This window comes from Parasteatoda tepidariorum, chromosome 5, assembly GCF_982258835.1.
Source record: "Parasteatoda tepidariorum strain Cologne lab strain chromosome 5, Ptep-v5.0, whole genome shotgun sequence".
In the NCBI taxonomy this organism is placed as follows: domain Eukaryota; kingdom Metazoa; phylum Arthropoda; class Arachnida; order Araneae; family Theridiidae; genus Parasteatoda; species Parasteatoda tepidariorum.
In genome coordinates this window covers 38,139,141-38,162,120 of record NC_141759.1, presented here as the reverse complement: position 1 = coordinate 38,162,120, position 22,980 = coordinate 38,139,141, and the positions used below count along the sequence as shown (strand labels likewise).

The 22,980-nt window shown below is 27.1% G+C and overlaps 1 protein-coding gene across 1 annotated transcript in view; it reads left to right on the top strand.

Annotated features, from left to right (window-relative positions):
• The window catches only part of LOC107451599 (ATP-binding cassette sub-family C member 8), a 70,928-nt gene that overhangs the window by 38,077 nt on the left and 9,871 nt on the right, over window positions 1–22,980 (top strand). The window contains exons 19-30 of the mRNA XM_043054186.3: window positions 434–717; window positions 4,230–4,390; window positions 6,031–6,100; window positions 6,355–6,512; window positions 12,288–12,380; window positions 13,195–13,297; window positions 14,453–14,566; window positions 15,896–16,022; window positions 16,133–16,254; window positions 17,549–17,736; window positions 20,986–21,089; window positions 22,015–22,064. Of these exons, the coding sequence (XP_042910120.2) occupies window positions 434–717; window positions 4,230–4,390; window positions 6,031–6,100; window positions 6,355–6,512; window positions 12,288–12,380; window positions 13,195–13,297; window positions 14,453–14,566; window positions 15,896–16,022; window positions 16,133–16,254; window positions 17,549–17,736; window positions 20,986–21,089; window positions 22,015–22,064 (1,574 nt within the window). The remainder of the gene's footprint in view (window positions 1–433; window positions 718–4,229; window positions 4,391–6,030; window positions 6,101–6,354; window positions 6,513–12,287; window positions 12,381–13,194; window positions 13,298–14,452; window positions 14,567–15,895; window positions 16,023–16,132; window positions 16,255–17,548; window positions 17,737–20,985; window positions 21,090–22,014; window positions 22,065–22,980) is intronic.

Sequence of the window (22,980 nt, the reverse complement as noted above, 5' to 3'; positions counted from 1 at the left end):
ATTATCAGGCTTAAGGTGGGACCCTTATTCTATAACATTGCTTCATAGTAACTTATCCAATTAAAAGTTATTTAAGCGTTCTTTTTAGAGTAATCTATGCCATGAAGTGTTACATAAAGACGTCTATTATACTTCGAGCACAAAAATAATAAATACTTCTAGCACAAATTAAATACTTCTAGAAATGAAAGAAGGGCAAATCAGAATGAATGTGGTGGAGTTGTGATGTGATTGTATATTAGGGATAAATTTGACTGCTGTGGACTTTCATATTTCATGTAACAGGATATATTTAAACTAAAAATTTATTCTCCTCCTTTATTTCTGTCTCCACTTTCATTTTACTTGTCTTTTATTTATTAGCAAATATTTATTTGTCTAAATGTAATGTTAAAATTATTTATTGATAATTAAATTTTATCATTTTTTAAAGTGGATAAAATTACCAATGTTAACTCTTTGGAGCAAGTGCAGCTACCCGATGGAAAACTCATTAAAGAGGAAGAAAGAGAGAGGGGCAAAATTTCGAAGAAAGTTTATCTTATGTATATGAATGCATGTACTCTCCCTTTGGCATTGTTTGTGATATTTCTCAGTATAGCTACCCAAGCCATGAAAATAGGCACTGATTTTTGGCTGTCTGCTTGGTCTGAGTCTTCTACTTACAAAGAGGATGAAATAGATCTAGAGGAAGCAGAAAACATGGGAGACTCTCAGGTACAAATTAGTGATAAAAGTTTCTAAAAAAAAAATTATTTTTTTTACTTTTCTTACAGAAATTAATAATTTTATAATTTTTTTATTTGGTAGTTTTATGGTAATTTTTTCAAGACAATTGTCATTATAATTTTTTTATTTTTTTTACAAATCAATTTCTGAATAAAAAAAATTCTCTATCAAGCTAATTCAGACATAAAAGAATCTCAGGTACAAATCAGTGAAAAAAGTTTGACGAAAAAAAAATTTCTTTGACCTCCAAAATTCATACTTTTATGTTAATGTTAATTTTTCTTTTAACTTGTTTATTTTGTGATAACTTTTTAGACAATTATCACTTTTAAATATTTTTTTATAACAATTAAAAATATTTATATTCTGGATCAAGGTACTTCAGGCATGTGAGAATTTTGATCTAATACTTTTATAATACCAATAAAAATACCAACAATACCAATGAATAAAAATATGAATAAAAATGAATTGAATAAAAATACCAATGGTACCTACCTTAATCTGTTAATAAACCATTTTTTTATATGTATAAAATCAAATTCATGTAAGATAATTCAAATAAATGTTAAAAGAAAAAAATATGAAACAAAAGGAAAATTTTTCTAATTATGACCAATTACAAAAACAAGAAAAATAACAAGAAAAAAAACAAGAAAACAAGAAAAAACAAGAAAAATAAAAAAACAAGAAAAATAATTAAAATTATCTCAAAACCATCATCTAAGATAATTTTGATTTATTAATTATATTGGAGGGAAAATACCAATGGAACCTACCTTAGTGTGTTCATAAACAGTATTTTATAATAAAAATTATTTTGTGTAAAATTGTTTCAGTTAAATTTAAAATACATATGTATATATAGATATAGAACAAATAACATTTTCAAACTGGGATCAATTACTATTGAGATAAAGAGAAAAAATTAAAATAATTTAAAACCTGTTTATTTAAAACCTGTTAGCTCACTAGACAAAACTGATCTTTGATGATTCTAATTTCTTCTTTGCTCTTTCTAACCTGAGTAATAATTGAACCAAAACGATAAAGTAAAAATGATAAAGTAGTATAAAGTATTATAATCTGAAAATAAGTAATCTCTAAAAATATATTTTACTTCTAGTCAGTAATCTTAACCTTTTTCTCTGAACTAGTGTAGCAGGAATTATAATTAATTTGTTATTTATTATTGAATGATGAGATGAAATGATAAAGCATAATAAATAATCCATCAACATGTGTTTGATATTTTGACCAATAATAAAAAATTTTTTATAAATGTTTTATATAAATGCCAGTATTTAAATATTTTTAAGGTTAAATCTTTCTCTTTCAAAGCTGCACACTCGAGATGTAAACTATATTCCAGAGCTTCAATTCTGTTCTTAATAACATTGTATTTTAAAGTTATGCTGTTTTACTTAAAAACCCTCATTTACAACTACAATTTTATCCGTGTGTTGTTAAATCATCATATGCATTTGTATTTATATATATATATAATATATATATATATATTTATATATATATATATATATATATATATATATATATATATATATATATATATATTGGGAGTCTTAGTCTTTTTTTTCTTAGTCTTTGCGTTGAACAAAACCTGTAGGAGAGACCATTAAAACCTCTCCCAGCAACCAGGCAATCCTCTGCACCAAATGCAAAAAAATTCAAATAAGGAAAACAACCATTTTTGGGAGTCTTAGTCTTTTTTTTCTTAGAGTTTGCATTTAGGAAAACCTGTAGGAGAGACCCTTAAAACATCTCACAAAAACCGGGCAAACTTCTACACCAAATGCGAAAAAGGTCAAATAAGGAAAACGACCACTTTTGGGAGTCTTAGTCTTTTTTTCTTAGTGTTTCCATTGAAGAAAACCTGTAGGAGAGACCCTTAAAACATCTCCCAGCAACCGGGCAAACTTCTACACCAAATGCAAAAATGGTCCAATAAAGAAACACAAAAAATATTAAAACAAATAAATAGATTAAAATGTATTCAAAATATTTGTGTGAGACTCTTCTGTTTTTAACAATCTCTGAAAGAGACTACAACATCATGTTACAGTCAGAGTGCACTAAAGAGGATGCTATCAATGATTTATTTTTTGAGTTAAAAGTTAAATTTTAATTAAAATTATTTTAGAAAAAAACTTTCGAACAAAGCCTCTTCTCATCTCTTAAAGCTAACTATTTTTTACAATATAAAATGAAATGCAAACTTAAACTAAAAACATAATTTTTTATTTTTTTTTAAAACAGTTCTATCATTCATAACTGGTAAATTTGTTTTTTACACATAATTATGTCAATGAGGATCATTTTAGTTGACGCTAAATTTTATTCTTCGATATGGTTTTCTGCTGCCAACACAAGTGGAATTTCCGCAGCAAAAAAATGACTGACTAAACTTAAAATCGCTTGCGAAAAATCATGTACCTTTGAAAACATTTTGAAGTAAATAGAGGTAAAACCTAGGAACGACCAACCTCCATTAACAACCATTTTACTGTGAAACACAGAGTGGTCGCTCCTGAGAGTGTATATATATAATAAAGAGACAAAAGAGAATTAAAGAAAAGAGATATTTGCAAAACATTTTTAAAGAAGACAAAGTTTTATTTACTTTATAAGCTGCGAGTACATAGAACCCATAAAATAAGTTACAAATGCAAAGAAAACAAGAGAAAAATATATTTAAAGATAAGAAAGAAAGATCTCTTTAAATAAAGAAAAAAATTTTAAAATATTAAAAAAAAAAATTTAAAAAAAACTAAAAAGCTAGAAAACAAAATAAAGGTAATATATAATCTCATTTTCTGCTCTCGCAATTATATCCGCAAAATTAAGTGCTCTCTAATATTGTACTAATGCACCCAAAGCAAAATTGTTAATACAATAATGTGAGGAGCACCAAAAAAAATCTAAATAAGAATAAAACATACCAAAGAAAAAATAACAAAATAAAACATATCAATCAAGAAATATAAATTAATGAAAAATACAAAATAAGTACAAAATGTAACTATAAAGCGAGTGTTGAATTCAAACATCTTTTAACTTACTGACATATTGCGAAAATGATTTAAAAATATTTTCGTAACTAGTTTGCCAAATTACAAAATATAAATATATATATATATATATATAAAAATTTAATGTTTTTTTAAAAAAAATATTAATAATCTGAATTTTTCTTGAATGCTTTTTAATATGTTCAGCTAGAATGTTTTATGTTTTTGCAGAAAATTCTAGTCTCTTAAACAAAACAAAAATTATCAATTTTATACATCTCTTTTTGCTCTTGTTGAAATCATATTTCACTGATAACTGTATAAAAATACTGTTGATTTATATAATTAGTAATTATTGGCTCATACTTAGAAATAAAAGGAAATAACTTTTGTATATATTGTAACCTTATTATAATTATGCATATGTACTAACTATATTGACTTTAATTTATATACATTTTTTATACATAGGCTGATTCTCTTCAATACTATATTAATATCTATGCGATTTTATCTGGCGTCAGTATAGCCATTGCCTTTATTACAAATTTGGCAGCACAGCTCACTTCATTGAAAGCTGTCAAAGTTTTGCATGACAGAATGTTGTCCAATATTATTCGAAGTCCTATGAAGTAAGTTGGATGCATTATTTTTTAATTCTTGGCTAATTTTCACACTCTTTCCTCATCAAAATTCATTTCCTTGAAGTAAAATCCAATGTTAATAATTAATTTTACATTTTTGTACAAAAGTAATAAAATACTTGATAATATAAAAACTTTATTTGCCTCAAAAAGTATGAGAATAGTGTCATGTATTCTGCTTTATTTTGCTAACTATTAAATATATGAAGACTTTTACGATCTTCATTTTTTTTTAAGCAGAAAAGGGTTTTTATTATGCAGTATATCTTATGTCTTCAATTTCTTGGAATTATTCACTTAAAGTAACTGTTTTTCAAAATTCACCTGTAAACTAGTATCTTTAATTCTATTATTAATTTTAAAAAAAATTTCCTTTGGCAAAATGGGTCTTGTTTTGGATTTGATGGTGCTCATCTTTTTTGGACGTCATCACACTTTTCAAATGTGTTTAAGAGTAAAAGTAAATAGTGGGCATGCGTTGCTATGGCAACCGCTGCTGTTTGATAATTTTTTTAGAATTCTTTTTTTCACTTTTAATTTTGTTATGCATTAAGTTGGCGAGTTTATTTTTGAGATATGGGACCAGAGAGATCCCATAAATACTTCTTCAGTTGTAAATAAAAGAGAATTTCATCATTTGAATGATTTTTTTGTTTTTATTGGTTTAATTAAGAATCAGAAATTCTAACCTACAGTTCAAATTGGATCGTTTTCAATACTAATTCAGGTGAATATCACACAAAAAAAAGAGTTTGGCTGTGTTGTATGCAAAACCAGGGTCAACAACCGATTACATATTGGATGCTGCAGAAGAGGCTGTAGGAGATGATTGTGACAAATACAACACCGTTTTGGCCGGCAATATGAATATTGCTGATAGAAGATAGTTTTGTGATGTCCTAAGAAACGTATATTGGTTGGAATTGAAAATAAACCCAGCCCATTGGACGATATGAGGACAAACATAAATAGATGTAATTTTTGCAAGGCCTGACTTGAAATTTAGTGGCGTTTATGATAGTATTTTCAGCTACCATGTTCTTTTATTCGGTAAAAAGAAAAAATTGGACATCAACCATTTTACCAATGGGTAACCTATGATCGGCTTTGGCCAATCAAAATTTTTTTTTAGTAATTATTTTTAATTTAAAATAGTTTGCGATTTTTTTTATTTTATTTTATAATTGAAAATAAGATTTTTCATCATTGATTTGTGCAAAAGAAGCTTCATCACATTTTCTAAATTCTTTTTTTCCTTTAATTGTTTTTTTATTCTTCATCAAGTTATCAAAATGTAATGTTTTCTGAAGCTTACTAAGAAATTTATTTATTTAATTAATTAGCTGTGTTAATGAGGATAAAATTTAATATTCACTATTTTTATATTCTCGCTGTATCAATTTTATGCTAAATATAACTTGCCAAAAAATTATATATATATCTAGAATAAAACATACTGTAGGTATTTTTGTTTTGCAATTATTTATTCATCTTTTCAAGTTATTTCAGTTATATTGACATTATTAGCTATCCCATTTATTTAAAAAAAAATTTAAAAATATATTTTCTTTCCTTAAGATAATGGAACCACTTAAATCTTACGATATTTTTTGTTTTTGTTTGCCAAGGTTCTTTGATTCAACTCCTGTTGGGCGAGTGGTCAACAGATTTTCAGCTGACATCAGTACGATTGACAAGGTGTGTACTGTAGCTTCAAAATATTTGTTAATATAAATACATTTCAAAAAACTACATTATAGGTATTTTGTTGTATCCTATTGTCATAACTTATTTACTGTAGCTAGCATATTTTATGCTTGTATTTAATTTTAACAAAATAGTTTAACTCTGACTTCAAATTATGTATTATTCAACATTTTAAGTAATTATTCTTTATTGAAAATTGTAAACTTTAAATTATTAATGCTTTGTAATTTTGCTTTTCGTTTTAGAAACTTCCTGTTACTCTTCCCATCCTTTTGCGATTTATTTTACTGTGCTTGTCAGCCATTATTGTTGACATGATTGTGACGCCTTATTTCATTATTGTTGTTATACCTGTTGCTGCTATTTATTATTCTTTACAGCATTTTTTCCGTTGCACGTCTAGGTATGAAAAATATTTTTTATTTTATTTCATTTACAATATATTTTTTGTAAGAATCTATAGAATTCCTGATTAACAATAATTTTGTGTTTGGAATAGAGCAATCACCACAATCAATTAGCTTTTGGTGTTTAATTTTTCATTCGTAATTGACATTTGAATATCACTGTTTTTAGTTTTATTATGTTAAGAATTAGAATTTATATCTAGATGAAATATCTCTTGAGTTTGTCAAACACAAAGAGATTTCTAACTCAAAATCATCTTTAATAGGAATATCAATACAAGAAAACATCTTAATGAATTGTATTTCAAAATCTAACTACAGTGAAACCTCCATTAAGCGGACATTCATGGGACCAAAAAATTTGTCCGTTTATGAGAGTTGTCCGTTTACGGGAAGGGTACCCTAATAACGAAATTTAACATCGTAAATTGTTTTTAGAATATTCTCAAAGATGTAGAAATAATTAAATAATATCTACAAGAATACTGTAAATATCTACTAGAATATTTATTTAAGCAATAAGAAGGATAAAAAAAGAATATATAAAGAAGTTTGATATAAATATAAATTCTGGATGTAGCTACAGATAAATAAATATAATTTTCCTATTAGTATAGATACTCAAGTTAGACATATGATACCAAATAGGAACATACTGTCCTCAGTCCGTTTCAATTATTAGGGTCACATTCCATTACACCTACTTATCATTTGATAGGGAACATGGTTAATACCTTCTTGGAAAATAAACCTCCCTTGATTCACAGAAAAAAAAAGTAATGCATACCTGTAAGTCATGAGGACCTATGGAGATGATTATTCACAATTGATCAGCTATCAAGTGTCTGAATAAATGTTTCATTTATATAAACACCTCAAAGATTATACTTCTGTTCTCTTTTTCTTACCCCAGTTGTGTTAAATACAGTCTTCAAATTGATAAGAAAATTAAAGAAATTTTCAATGGGGAAGAAGCATTGAGAGAAGTCATTTCAACTTGAGGGGTCTCATAACCTGTGTGGTCCAGATGAAAAGATCAAAAGATGCCGATGTCAGAATTATTTCAGGAGTGCAGTACCATTTTCTCTTTCTTTACAAAGATAAGGCAAGGTGACAGGAGAAAGATTGATTTTTCGGTGGTGAAATAGCTTAACAATATTTCTAGTTATGGATAAGGCAAAAAGTTTTATTTACATGCTTTAAAAAAGGTGAAAAGTTGCATTTTTTTAGCTTGCAATTTATTTAGAAAAAGTAGTGTCCGGTTTGTAGAGATAAAAAACAACGTTTCAGGATCAAAATGACTGTCCGCGTCCGGTTACGGGAGTGTCCGCTTTGCGGAGAATGTACGTAATGGTTTATTCATAGAAGATTCCCGGGGAATTAAAAATATGTCCGTATTGAGAGGTGTCCGTTTTGCAGGAGTGTCCATAACAGGAGGTTTCACTGTATTTATTTTTATTTGACCCTGTGTTGAAGTATCCATCCTAATTAATTATAACGTTATATGACATAATCTAATTTTTAACAATACAAATATTAATAAGTCATTAATTATAAATTGTAAATTCGTGTATCAAATGCTATGGATTAATATTATAAGATATTAAATGAGATAAACCTATTTTATGATGCATTTGTTCTCTTATAATTATTTTAACAGTTCCGGTGTCAATGAGAGCATTAATTGGTCTGGCGCAGCATGTCCTCTGTGGACCTTGTGCCATTAAATCTTACATTCAATTCTATTCAGAGAGCATTAATTGAAATATTATTTATATGAACATCTTATAGAGAGTCAAACATCTATGTTTATCTCAAACATCTTATAGAGAGCCGAGATGGTTCTGTGATTAATGCACTGAGCTGTCGTTGTAAATGACTGGGGTTTGGTTCCCTGTGGTGCCTTGCAGGGGAGATTGTATTCCAGGTGTACCCTGAAATTCCGGATCTAGAAACTAGGAGCAGGGCATGCGATTTTTTTTTGCAGAATTCTGCGTATCTCAAGACCATTGATTTGCGGACTTCTGGAAATCAAAACTTATAATCAGACAAAAGTGGGAATTAAAAGTTCTGCAATTTAAATTTTGAAACCTTCACCAAATAGTGTTAACGAGACATTTTCATACATGTGACTCTTCCACAATTTTTTTTATTATTTGTCGGATTTTCATCATTTTTAATATTTGAAACTATGCTGGAATCCGCTAATATCCTGATTCATATTCGCGCAATTTTTATATCATTGTAAATGCTATTCACTGAATTTAAAAATCCGATATCGCGATTCGCCTTTACGCAATTCAAAAATCCACTATCATAATTTGTATTTTTGCATTCTTAAATCCAATATTGTGATTCAGATTCTCGCGATTTTAAAATCTAATATTGCGATTTGTACTTTTGCATTCTTAAAATCCAATATTGTGATTCTTGTAATAGCTAAGTTTTTTCTTAAATTAGTTACTCTAAAATCCTGATATTCTTTATTGGTAGGCAATTTAATTATAAATCTATATGAATATATAAATTGATATCTTGTTATCGAGTTTTTGCACATAAAATTTTCAGGGTCTCTCACTTTGTGTTACAATTAGGACTGGGCGATACATCGATTTATCGGAAAACATCGATGTTATAAAATCATCCCCGATCCGATGTTTAGGTTGGCGTATTTTACGAAGCATCGGAAATTCCGATGTCCGCGCGTTGTGTACGATGTTTCCCCGATGCCGCGAAGAGCGATTCTTCGGGTTCAACAGCGATGTTCGCGAAGAGCATTTCCCCCGATTACGAGGCGACATCGATTGCCATGACGATCTTTTCCCTTGTGTTTCTTCCTTCCCGAATTATCAAGTAACGATGTACTGAAGATGAATTCCGATGTGATTAGGAGTGAAACTAACTCATCGCCAATAAAAGATGAAAAAGTGCTTTCTTCAATTCGTGTAAATCCAAGAAAAGAAAGTGATTCTCTGAGGATTATTTATATTTTGTTATTTGATAATACTTTGAGATCATTTTTGTCTTATTGAAGAAAAGAGTGTTTTTGATCAGTTCCGATAAGACATTTTGTTTGTTTATTTTTTTACCTATTTATTTTTCTTTGTTAAATCTGAAGAATTGCATTCCTTCAATATAGATAAAATGTTTTCATTAATAATTTTGTATAAAGTTGCAATTTTGCATATTGACCACGTTTTCAATTATTAAAAAATGATTATCATTACTGTTAGAAAATATAAAAAAATCTAATATTTTTGCAAAAAATTTTGGCAAACGAGTTTTTAAACCAACGACTTATCAAACGCAAATTTTCTTTTTAGGACAGTCGTTCTGTTTTTATTTCTTTAGTATTTTCTTTTTCGACTTGATTGCTTTTTGATCTTCCTTATTTATAGCAATTTTTATGAGAGTGTGCAGTTAAATTTTATTTTCACGAAATATAGTTTAGCAACATAATAATACATTAGGTTAGCAATAATTATGAAAATAAATCTTTAAATAATTGATTTTTACAATATTGAAGCCATAATAATTTCCACTGTATCCTTTTCCAGGAAATTTTGTTTTTATACTAGTTTTTCGCTATTTCCTCAAAAATATTGAAGGTATTATAAATTATTAATAAATAATTGAAATTGAATAATTTAATAAATTATTGAAGGATATTCTTCAAGAAATTCTGGAGAAAGAATGGCCAAGAGGTTATACGCATCGGCTGTTCTAAGTTTTCTATCTTTCTCAATCCATAATTTTTTTTTATCTTTTTTTATTACGTTTTTTATTTTTCTGTTTATAAAGATTTTTAAAATTGAAGATTTTTAAGATTGTTTTAAAGATTTTTATAAAGATTATTAATTGTTGGCTCAATGCGCATTTTAAATTTCATTTTATTTTTATAACTGCATCTATTTTATTTTTACAGTTGGCTGACATACTTTGCGGCAGGCTAAGACTTTTGGTCTATTGATCTGATTTTCACGTATTAGGACTTAATCTTTAGTGGTTTGAGGGAGAGACCTCAAATATGCTAATTAGTTTAAGCAGACAATATTTTAAATTACGAAGTGAGGTACAAAAGCGTACTTATCTGAATAAATTTTTTTGACGGATTATGATTCCTCACCCTCAAAATGTAAGGCATAGACGTAATCTGAGAAATATAGTCCTATTAATTTGGTCAGGAGAGAGATTGAAAGTTAGGATCTCTTGATGTTAACGCTACTTTTTGCTTATTTCGTCAGATCTCAAGATCTGTTTACTGGAATTGAAAAATTTTAGAACAGAATTATAATCATTTATCCAAAGATAATTTTATGCAAAAATGATTTTAATTAATTTTTTTATTAGTAATAGTCGAAAAGTTCGACTTGTAAGATATACAATTTTTTTTAAAGAATATGATATTTTATTTTAAAATAAAAAAGTTAAAAGAAATTAGTTGAATAGTTTCTGAAAAATAAATTTAAAAATATCACACTTTTTGAAATCCGATTGCTAAGTCAAAAGTAATTTTTTTCATGCACTATACTCCATCCACAAATATCAAATATTAATTTCTAAAATATTCATGTCAAGATAAATTTATTTCAATATAAAAGCTTTAAAAAATTCACCAATTTTTTCTAATTTTATTTTCTAGAAAAATTATTTCTTAATGCAATAATTTTTTAATGTGTTTTTGTTTAAGATACCTAACCATCTTTAAGAATGTTGAAAATTAACAATAATTTTTGTTGACCAAAGTTGAAATAGTATTCTTTTTTTTTTCCCCTTCTTAACTTATCCTTAAAGATAATTTACTAATTTTTTCAAAGCTGCATGTAAAATTTTAATGAATTATTCGTTTCACTAGTTAACTATTTATTCATTACCTTCTTTCTTTAATTTAAAAACTTCCGATTTTTTTTCAGCAAAATCTGAAGGTAGAAAAGATGTGTTTTGTTTAAATTGAAAAAGACAGTCTATTGAATTATTTTTATCCGAAAAAAGAAAATAATCTTAAAAAATAAATAATGAATAAATATTTTTCACTTACATAATTTTATTAATATATATACCAGGCTATAAAGTCATACATTTAATTTACTCCTATCTTAACTGTTTTCCCTATTGATTATATTTTTATATAACTTTATTGAAATTAAATACAACATTCAATTATTTATCACTTAGTTGTTTATATACACCTATAAAATGAATGTAATTGGTATAATGTTAGTTTGATGCATTTTGGCAAATTTTCACTTTTTATAAATTTTATCTGAATATCCCTCTATTGAACTTACGCTCTTTTTTCCCCAAACACACAAAGTATATATATATTTAAAATTTCAGTCTTAGTCTTACTTTTCAGTAGCATCAAATAAATAAAAAGCAAAAGTTGTGCAATGCAAAATTTGGCAAAACCAAATGTGAAACAGCAATGTGACATTGCGATGTTTGAGTAGCGATGCATCACGATGCTGAAATCTTAACATCTCCCAGTCCTAGTCACAATTACCACTGGCCTTGAAACCAGGGGTAGTATTATATATATATTTATTTCCACTGTTTATTTTAACCAAATTTTGAAAGTAACCTTAAATAATCGCACGGAATATACTATAAAATTTGTAGCTTTATGATGTATTTATCTCTTTTAGAAATTCCTTTTTTTTTCAGATTAAATTTATAACCTTAAATTTTCTAACAAATTAGGGATAATTATATTCTTGAATTTATATCAATTGAAATTATTTAAAAGAATGAATTGAAATTCATATTTTCAGAGAACTTCAAAGACTGGATTGCATTACTCGGTCACCAGTTTATTCACATTTTTCAGAAACTGTTGCTGGATTGTCCACTATCAGAGCTTTCAGGTTTGTGTGTTTTAACTTTATAGTAATTAGATGAATTACCAATTAAGTGTTTTTTTATTATTGCAATATTCTGCATAATAATCATTTTTACTTTTTAAACATATAAACTTACTGTATATCAATATATATTCTATATTATTGTATACTTCAAAAAAATAATTTGTTTGATAAAAATAAAAAAATTCAAGGATAATTTTTTTTATGTATTATCATAAAGATTTTTAATGTATACATGATTTGTAAAAATTGTTAACAAATCTAAAGACTGAACTATTTTTAAATAATATTTTTCTTATCTTGGTAAACAAGATTAGTATGTTCTGTTTCAGAATCATTTAAGCTTTTCCTTTAAAAAAAATTTTTTTTTTAAATAGCCTTTTTTGAAACTACACTAAGAAAAAGTCATCACTCTTTTTCCTTGTGGTACTGATTTTTATAGGATTTTCTTCCTTGGTTTTTTGGTTAAAGTCTTGTAATGTGTAGTTTATTTATTCTAATATGATAATTTAAATTTTTTTCTAAACCCTTAATTCAGGCTTTCTTTTTAGTTAAGAAAGTTAAAAAACATACTTTTTATAAAATAAAATTTTACAAGATTTTTGTCAGCCATATTAAATTAAAAGAATCACAACATTGAATTTCAAGTTTATTTATTTATTCCATAAATTTGCTTTCCACCCCCTTCTTAGCATAAGCAACAAAAAGCAAATAAGGAAATTATGTAATTTCTCAATTTAATTGCTTACTTTCATGAAGGATAGTGTTTAAATGGCTCAAATTTCTTAAACTCAACAGAAATGGATTTTTTTTTCAGAGCAGAGAATCGATTCACAGACATGATAATGACTTGCATTGATGTAAATAATACTGCATTCATCTTAGTTAACTGTTCAAATTGTTGGTTAGGTGTTTCTCTTGTAAGTATTCCATTTTTATTAATTTTATTTTAATTATAGTTTGTACCAAAAATTAGCTAACCATGTTGCTAAAAGGAAAATTGTTGTTTCAATGCTCTTCAGTTTTTCTAATTATTATCATATTTTTTTTACACATCATGCCATTATAAAATTCTGATAACTCATATAATTATAGTTAATAATTTTCATTTCCTTTATTTCATTTTTCAAAATCATTTCTAGGATCAATAATAAATCACATTTTTTAAAGGTAATATTTTTTATGCCAGACTGCTCCTTATTATTGTTTCCAGAAAGATACCTAATAAGTTTGTAGAATTTTCACTAGATGGTGACAGATAAGAGAAAAACAACTGATTTCCAACATGAATTTATTGTGTTTTTGCCAAAAACGTTTTTCTAAACATTTTGAAACTGTTGCTTATCATGCTCCATGACCTGGAATCATATGCTGACTAAAACATAACTTGCTCAAGTTTATCGAATAAAACCAATTTTCATCCTTTGTAACCAGTAACCTCCTTTGATATTCGAATTGCCCCTGTATAGGACACAAATTGGGAAACAATACCTTTTTTTGTTATGAAACAAACATTCTGAAACAGAATTGTTTTAAATGTGTTTCTTTAAATGTCTAGTTCGTTTCTAATTTTTCTAAAAAAAAGCTAATATTTTTTCCAAATTCGTGCTACACTTACGTAAAAAAAAATAATATGAATTTTTTTTATAAAAATAATTAATCAATAAATGTAATTGAATTGTATCATTGTTGAAAATTTGATTTTGAGTTAAAGCATTATAAATATAAAAATAATTTTAAAATGTCATTTGCATAGGCGCAAAATTGTTGTACTAGGCAGTTTTAAAATTGCATCAAGCATCCAATAAAATCAATGTTATTAATATATTTATTTTGAAATTTTATCTTTATTTTAAAAGTTTAGTTTGACTGAAAGGAGAACTTCATTTATTATAATTTGTTTTAACCAGTTAAAATGAAGGTAAAGCTGTTTAGTATGAATTCAGTTATTTATTTATTTAATATCACTTTTAATTTTCGTTTCAGGAGTAAAATATTTAGTTTTTTTTCACTGATTTTTTGCATCTTTTATCCTACTTAAATTTTTTTTCCCTGTTGTAAAAAACTTTTTTCAGGATTATCTTGGTGGTATTATACTTTTCATTGCTACCTTGGCATCCATGTTAACTTCTATTTATGGAGAAGTTTCAGAAGCTTTTGTAGGAATGGCTATGACTTACACTTTATTAGTAAGTAATATTATATGTTTTTATGTTCACTTCAATAATATATATTAATATTCTAAATTCTATTTTTATTCGTATCAATGATATTATATATGCTAACTTAATATATCATCAAAAGTAAACTATGTTACGATAAAAATTTTAGGTAAATTTTCATCTCCGAAAGTGAAGTTCAGTGTTAGAATAGCTTGACTATAAAACAATATAATATTTTTTAAAGTTTGTGCAAGGACGATTGTGGCTTACTCTTTGTTAGTAAATAGAATTACCTTGCTGGATAATGTTATATTATCAATTCAAAATTAGATAGAAAATCCAAATTATGGAACAGATTTGTCACTGTATATATGGTTTTCTACAAAGGGCACCCTTAATATGTATTCTTAGACATGAAGACAAAAAAGGTCTACACATTGTTGATATGATAAATAATTGCGTGAAGAAAAATAAAAATGATATCAAAATCTTAGTTGTATGATACACCAAAAACCCTGTTTGATTGTAAGACAATTTGAAAGATAAATACGAAAAACAACTTTTAACTTTCAATCAGCAAAAAAGATTGCTAAGTTTGGTAAACTGCTTCCCGAAATTCTGATTTACCAAATTTCAATAGAGTTTGTTTTTTCCCTTGCTTATATGTTAATTTGAAATTTTGTATCAGTATACTTTTTTACATTCTAAAAATGCATAATTTGACTAAAAATTATTTATATTAAAAATATATATAATTGGTATTATTAAAAATAGATATTATTCTGTGATCATTTTGGAACACCCTGTTTAATTAATTAATGTTTTGTACTAGTTGTAGATATATAATTATATATTAGTTTTAGCAAAGTTAACTGTTAAATATTGTTTGAAATTTATATCTCTATTGAAATCTAATTAATTAGTAGTATAGAATAGGTATTAGGTATATGTAGTCATTATAAATTTTTCATGGTTAGTCAAAATCTTTAAACAGTAATACAGACATCCTAAAATAGAAATTTTTCTACTGGGAAGAAACCAGGACTACAACATATCGTCTTTAAATAGAGATTGTTGTTAAGCAGAGAGTTATTAGACAAAGACTTATAGTATTGTAATTTTGATCAAAAAAGTGTTTTGCAAGTGAAGGTTTCCTATGTTAAATTTAGCTTTAACAATTTTTTCACACTTGATAAGCTTATTTTTAAACATAATTACACTTTTCTAGATTAATTTAAAAAAAAAAAAAAAAAAAACATTGTTTGGGGATTTTGAAAAGTTAGATGTTGCTTACTATTTTTTTTTTCATATTATAAAACAGAATTGATTCTTAAATGTTTTTTCTTTCCCGTATAGGTACCAGTATACTTAAATTGGGTAGTTAGAAATTTAGCTAGTGCTGAAATGTATATGAGCGCTGTTGAAAGAGTAAGAAACTATTCAAGACTGCCTACTGAGGATAACTCTACAAAAGATTTGACTGGTATATAGTTATTAAAAAAAAATATTTTTTTTTTATCTTTAAGTACAATTTTTATTTTTTAATTTTTACCTTTTTTTTATAATCTTTTTATTTGTCTCTTATATTGATAGGTTTGCCAGACAAATGGCCTGAATTTGGTGCTATAACATTTCAAAATGTTGTAATGAAATATGATTCAAATAGTGATCCTGTTCTGAAAAATGTGTCGCTAACAATCAAAGCTGGTGAAAAGGTATAAAACGTTTGTTCTGTGATGCATGTGCTAAACCTAGTATTAATTTATAAGTATATCATGGGTTAAATAACTCTTGAATCCTAAGAACTGAAATAAGGCTTCAGAAAAAGAAATCTGAACTAAATTCTCTCCTCCAATTAATATCTATCTCCATTTTTTTTTCAACATTTACTTTCTGAAAATAATACAAACAAAAATTTTATGTTTAAAGAAAACAATAAAATTATTACTTTTTAATGAAAACATAGTTATTTTTAATATACATCAAACAATTGCCAAAAGAAAAAAAAATTTAAAAAGTTAAATCAGTAAGAATGTTCACACATTTGTCCTTAAAATGTAAATAAAATCAATCATAGGTAACTCCCAATTAGGCATTTCTTAGCTCATTTTTTGTGCATTAGACCTTTTATTATTATATTTCCCCTGGCTTCGGTTTAACAAGCAAATTATCTTGGTTCTTTTGTTCTCATTATAATTGAGTTTGACTATTGTATTGGTCATGAAAGCTTGTTGCTGTTATAATGTTGTAAATTTTTAATTTAAACAAAGTATGGCATTTTAATGCCATTTATATTTTTCGTAATATTTCCTATTATATTTTCGTAATATTTCATATATTTTCCATATTTTCCAAAAAGTATGGAATCAGCCAAATATTTAGAGAAATCAACTTAAAAAATAATGCATTATTCAATGATATAATCTCGACCCCTCAACTCTCACTGAATCTGATGCGACTTGGTTGAGTCAGGAAATGAAGTCAACTTTGTCATTAGATAGGTTTTTTTTCTCCAAAATATCACATTTTTTTATTATTTATTTTTTGATCAAATACATATTTTTCAAGACATGACTATTTTAACAATTTATTCCCCATTTTCTTTTTGCACTTACAGCCTTAAGTTTGAACTAAATAATAAAATATGTAGGTCGAATTGGTGTACTTTGTTCTGAAGAATCCCGATTTGCTCTAAAAAAACTGAGGTTACTATTTACGATTTTGAAGTTTTCCCCAGCCCCTGGGGATGAGATTTGGAGGGTCGAGTTTGGTATCTTTGATTGCATTTTTTAAAAATTTTGATACATTTATTATAAGACTTTTAATCTAATATGTATTTCTCATGGTTAGCCGTTTCATTAACCATACATGCACTTTTTTGACACCCTTTATAGGTTTTATGACTTGTTTACAATTCTTTGATTGATTAACCTCTTTTCATTGATAAACCTCTTCTTTTTATTGATTAACTTATATGATTATGTAATTTATTATTCATTATGAATACAGGTTGGAATCTGTGGTAGAACTGGTAGTGGTAAATCATCTCTTATAATGGCATTGTTTCGCATGGTGAACATTATAAGTGGTAGAATTGAAATTGATGGTGTTGATATAATGGATATCCCTCTTGAAGTTTTAAGATCCAGGCTGTCAATTATTCCTCAAGAGGCTGTTATATTTTCTGGAACAGTTCGGTAAGATTCCTTTTTATGAACACTTTTTTTATAAATTGTTTTAAATATAGATCTTTTATTCATTATTTCTATTTTGCAATTAACTTATTCATTGGTTTTATTGAATTGCTATATTATTGAAATTAATCATTGAGAGTTGAAATTGTAAAAAAGGTAACCAAAAAATATCAACAAATTCTTTTGCTTGGAGACCTCAACATTGTAAAGGATTTGAATGCTTAGCTTCTGTTGTAGAGCTTGTACCAACTAACAACCTTTTCAACTATTATTATTATTTTTTACCTTTCGCAGAATTTGGTTTTTGTCATGTGACTCTTTTTTTAATGAAACTTTCCAATTTTGTTCTGAATTAATTAAGTTGAGGTTATACAGTAGTCTAGCTAAGAAGATCTTTGCCTTCTTTGAATTGGCGTGCTTAAATGTTGATGAAGTTGGGGCAATATAGTAATGTCACATTTTTCCAAAGCTACATTTTTCACATCAAATTATTCCTTAATATTGTTTTAAAATTGTTACTTCACAAATTTTGAGAATTACTATTAGATTGAAGCATAATACAATGGAAGCCCTATTTTACATTGTACGTTATCCCGCTTCCTACATCATTTTCTGTTGGTGCATGAAAATTACGTATGCCAGTGATGTTAAATTATTCCGAATTTTACGTAACCTTTTTCAAGAAAATCCTGCTTTGTACATTTTTGTAACAGATCAAAATCCTATTTTCTAAAACAAAGTCTGCAAAATCTTTTTACAAATTCTTTCTTTTTTTCCCTTCTTTAAAAAGGGAGAGCGATTTGTTTAATAGCTGTTTGAAGCTATTCTGACATTCTTTCTATTTTGTCTTAAATCTGTGAGAACGGGATTTTCTCCTTTAGTCTCAAAAATGTGGAATAGGCAAAGTACAGAAAGGGTGGTTAAAGGAAGTATGGGAGCTTAAATTGTAAAATTTTTTGGTGGAATTTTTTCTACCAAACTTCAACTTCTTGGAATAATCCAATCATTTAAAGAACGTTACAATAAACATCTGGTCAGGGGATCATTTATTTTTCTTTATTCCCAGTGACATGCTAGGTGCTTTTAAAGCAATCATCGAGAAGCTCTGAATTTGATTTCTACAGTGTTGATTAAATGCATTACAAGTGGGTTTAATAAAGCAGGCTATTCAGTATCCAATGGAAACATTGGCCTTCGAGAGTAAAATTGTGTGACTAAAGATCTTTCAAAATAGATGACGCGTATATAAACTGTAACACACATCTCATTACTTTCATTTCCTTCAATGTCTGATTTAATGCCTGTTTCTGATGATAGGAATGAAAACAAGGAAGATGAGCAAAAAAATATCAAAGAACATACACACAATTGATTAAGAGTTTCAAAACATAAAAATTTTGAAAAAATATTTATTTGCTAATACCAAAACTCAGCCTTTCATCCCTTCAATGGGTCGATAAATGAGTACCAAGCATGCTTGGGAACTGGGGATTCCACGTTCACGATTGAACACTGGGGGTTCCATGTTCGGCTGACGACCTTACCTTAACATCTGCTCCTGCACCCTAGAGCCCAAGGTCAAGAAAACTGAGATGGGCACAGTAGGCCTTGGCCCTCTATGGGCTGTCGTGCCACAGAGTTTACTTTTTAGTTTAATACCAAAAATTAATATGAACAATATTTATTTGCTTTTGTAAACTAAAAAGCAAATTTCAAAACAATCGTAAGTATTGTTTTTGATATTGTTGGAATACTTTTTTTACAATTACAATTTTTTAGCGCTAGTCTGGCAGAAAACGTAAAATCAGGGTTCCACTGTACTTAGAAACATCTTATTAAGTAAGTGAAAAACACTTTAAAATTGTGTTTGTCATCTTAAGCACACTCCTGCACAATTTGAAATACTGCACAGGATTGTACAGTTTTTTTAATTATATTGCCCCATTATTTGACTGTACAGTTTGTGCTAGATATTTTGATCCCATAAGCAGAGATGATTGTGCTCCGGCAAAAATCCGGATATCCGGATTTTTTACTAACTATGATCCGGAAGTTTCCGGAAATCCGAGGTCCAGAAGTTTCAAGAAATCTATCACATTTACGTATAAAAATTCTCGTAAATTTTAGTTAAAAATATTAGAACTAGAATATAAGAATTAGCACCTTTTTCGTTTGTTAATATTTTTTTTGGCAGAATATTAAATGTGATTAGAGATATCGGTAAGCTTATACATAGTTATTCATTTAAATTATGCTGCATACAATTTATTTAGAATTTCATGTTTTGAAAATATCAATGATTTTAATTTATAGAGACTTATATTTTTTTGAAATGCATCATTAATGATTTTACTCAAGAAATTTTCACGATTTTTGTGTTGGGCTCATCCCTGCATAAGTAAAAATGAGATTATTTGAACCTATTTTAGTATAGAATGTGATAATCATATTTTGTTAGGTTTGTAATATCTTTTGATAATAGCACAGGAGTATTAAAATATTTTAATAATCAAATTAAAGATATGAATTCATTTTTCAGTATTTAGTTTTGTAATGAAACCTGGGTTTTATTATTAATTCTTTTGATTGGACAATTTGTGCACGACTTTTTGGTCTCATAAGCAAAAATGAGATGGATGTTCTATTCCTATTTTCTTAGGTTTGTAATAGCTTCAAATAATAGTATATAGTATAAAAATATTTTAATAATCCAATTAAAGAAATTAGTTGATTTTTCAGTATTGATTTTTGTAATTAGACCTGGATTTTATTGTTATTTCATTTAATTGTACAATTTATAATAGACATTTTGGTTTCATAAGCAAAAATGAGATTATTTTAATCTTCCTTTGTATAGAATGTGTTCATCCTATTTTGTTAGGTTTGTAATAGCTTTAACACACAAGTAAAATATTTTAATAATCCAATTAAAGAAGTAAGTTAATTTTTCAGTATTGATTTTTGTAATAAAACCTGGATTTTATTATTATTTTGTTTGATTGTGCAATTTATGCTAAGCATTTTGTTCTTATAAGATGATAAAATAAGATTATTTAAACTAGGTAGAACTAAAGAAATTACCTTTATATGGAAGGTGTGAATCCCATTTTGTTAGGTTTGTAATACCTACAGATATTAGTACACAAGTATAATATTTTAGCGGTGCAATTAAAGAAATAAATTTTTCAGTATTGAATTTATTATTGAAATCCAAATTTTGTGTGATACTTTATTGTATTTTTTATTTATTAGGGAAAATTTGGATCCAGCAAATGAGTTTTCTGATGAAGAACTATGGAATGCTTTAGAAGCTGCTCAGTTAAAAGCGATAGTTAATCTCTTACCTGGTGGTTTAGGTAAAAAAAATTCTATGTTTTTATGTGCAAAAAAATATATATATATTCTTTTGTTAATTACGCATTTAGGTAAGTTTAACAGGACAGTTTTTAGTCATTTTACAGCATTCTGTAAATTTTGAAAGTAAATTAGATATATTAGACTGATATTTATTACTCAAAAATTATTAATGAAAACAATTTATATAAATACCTTAATAAAATAACTTCAAAAAAAAACTTGAATTGTGCAGTGAGAAGACAAAGCAAACATTTTAATATAGTTAATGGCCATGTAAAATCTTACAATAAAATAGATTCACATATTCTTCTTGGTTGCGATAGTTGTTCGAGTGCAGAATTAAGGAAAGATCATGCTAAGTGTAATGTAGTTTAAGGGGGGAAATCTGACAAGTTAGCTTTGAAATAATATATCAAAAGTGATATTATTCGAACATTCAGTTCATATTCCATCTGAATTTGTATTGCAATAAAAATGTCCTAAAACCTATTACTCATAATTTTGTATTTGTGGTTTGATTATCATGCGAAGAAAACTAGTGATACAATGTTTGAAAGTAGTTAGGCTAATAACAGTGCTTGCTTTTATCTGAAAAACAATATCATGAAGACATTAAATGCATATTTCTCTTTGTTGCATTGAAAAGTTTATCGCCTAAGTCCTGGTGAATTGTGATATAACACCATTGTAAGACAGCTGCCCCTTTGATTATGTCAAAAAAATTTGCATTAATCACAGTTTCCAAACAAAATTTTTAATAACTCAATGAAGGTTCTAATCCCATTTATATAGGAGTAGCAAGTTGCAACTGTAGTTTTTATTTTATATTATTTGTTTTAAATTTGAAACCAAGTTTAATCAGAATTTAATCACATGAGGATTTAATAAAACTCGCCTATATAAAATGTTTCTCATGTTTTACAGATGCTCAAATTTCTGGCGAAGGTTCAAATCTGAGTGCTGGGCAACATCAGGTATTAAATATTTCTATTATTTACATATGTTGAAAAAAAAAGGCTCTCAAAATTGCTGAAGGACTTGGAAAAATATAAATAAGCCACATTTTCAAATCTTTCTAAGGAGAGTATTTTTTCTAAAAGCATTTTTTTATCAAGTTTATCTTGATTTCAGTATAGACAATGAAGATGGTTCTGTGTATTGTGCTGCGAAAATTCTTGAGACTTGTACTTGTGATATAGAGGGAATATTTTTAATATAGGCATCGAAGTATTTCTGCTGTTAGGGCAAATTCTGTGGAATTCTAATGCAATGTGATGTAAAAGCAATACTGAGAAACTGTTTCCTTTGTAAAAAGTTTGGTTAAGCAGCATATTGCCCTAACCATTCAAACTGATAAATTGTTAAAAAAAGTTTTTTTATTTTTTATACTGAATCATATATTGTAGTCATGAAATATATAGTTAGATTTAAACCCTCTTTTATTTATACAAGGTATGCCAGTTTTTCATGCTTGTAAATTATGACTTTTCTCTGGCAGTTAGCAGAAAACGTTTTGCTCGATCTCAGTGTGCTACTTATAATTTGTTAAGTGCGTGTTTATGTAAATTATGGAATATTATAAGTGCATTATTTTAATATCTACTCAATAGTTTTATTGTATAGTATTTTAACCCCATAACTCAAATTATCCAGACAAAATTTCTGTTTCAAAAGAATCTCCTCTGAATAACATAAGAAAAATGATTTTGTACTGACAAAAAAGCAGCTGGTCCTACTCCTAACTACAAGAAACTGCGTTCTAAAAAAGAAATAAGGAGTTAGCCTTCTCAGCGAATGCTTTACTTTAAAATTTATAAATGCATACGAATGTTTTTAATAACAGACTTAGAAATCATATATCATAATATGATAATGAAACAATGTAATGTT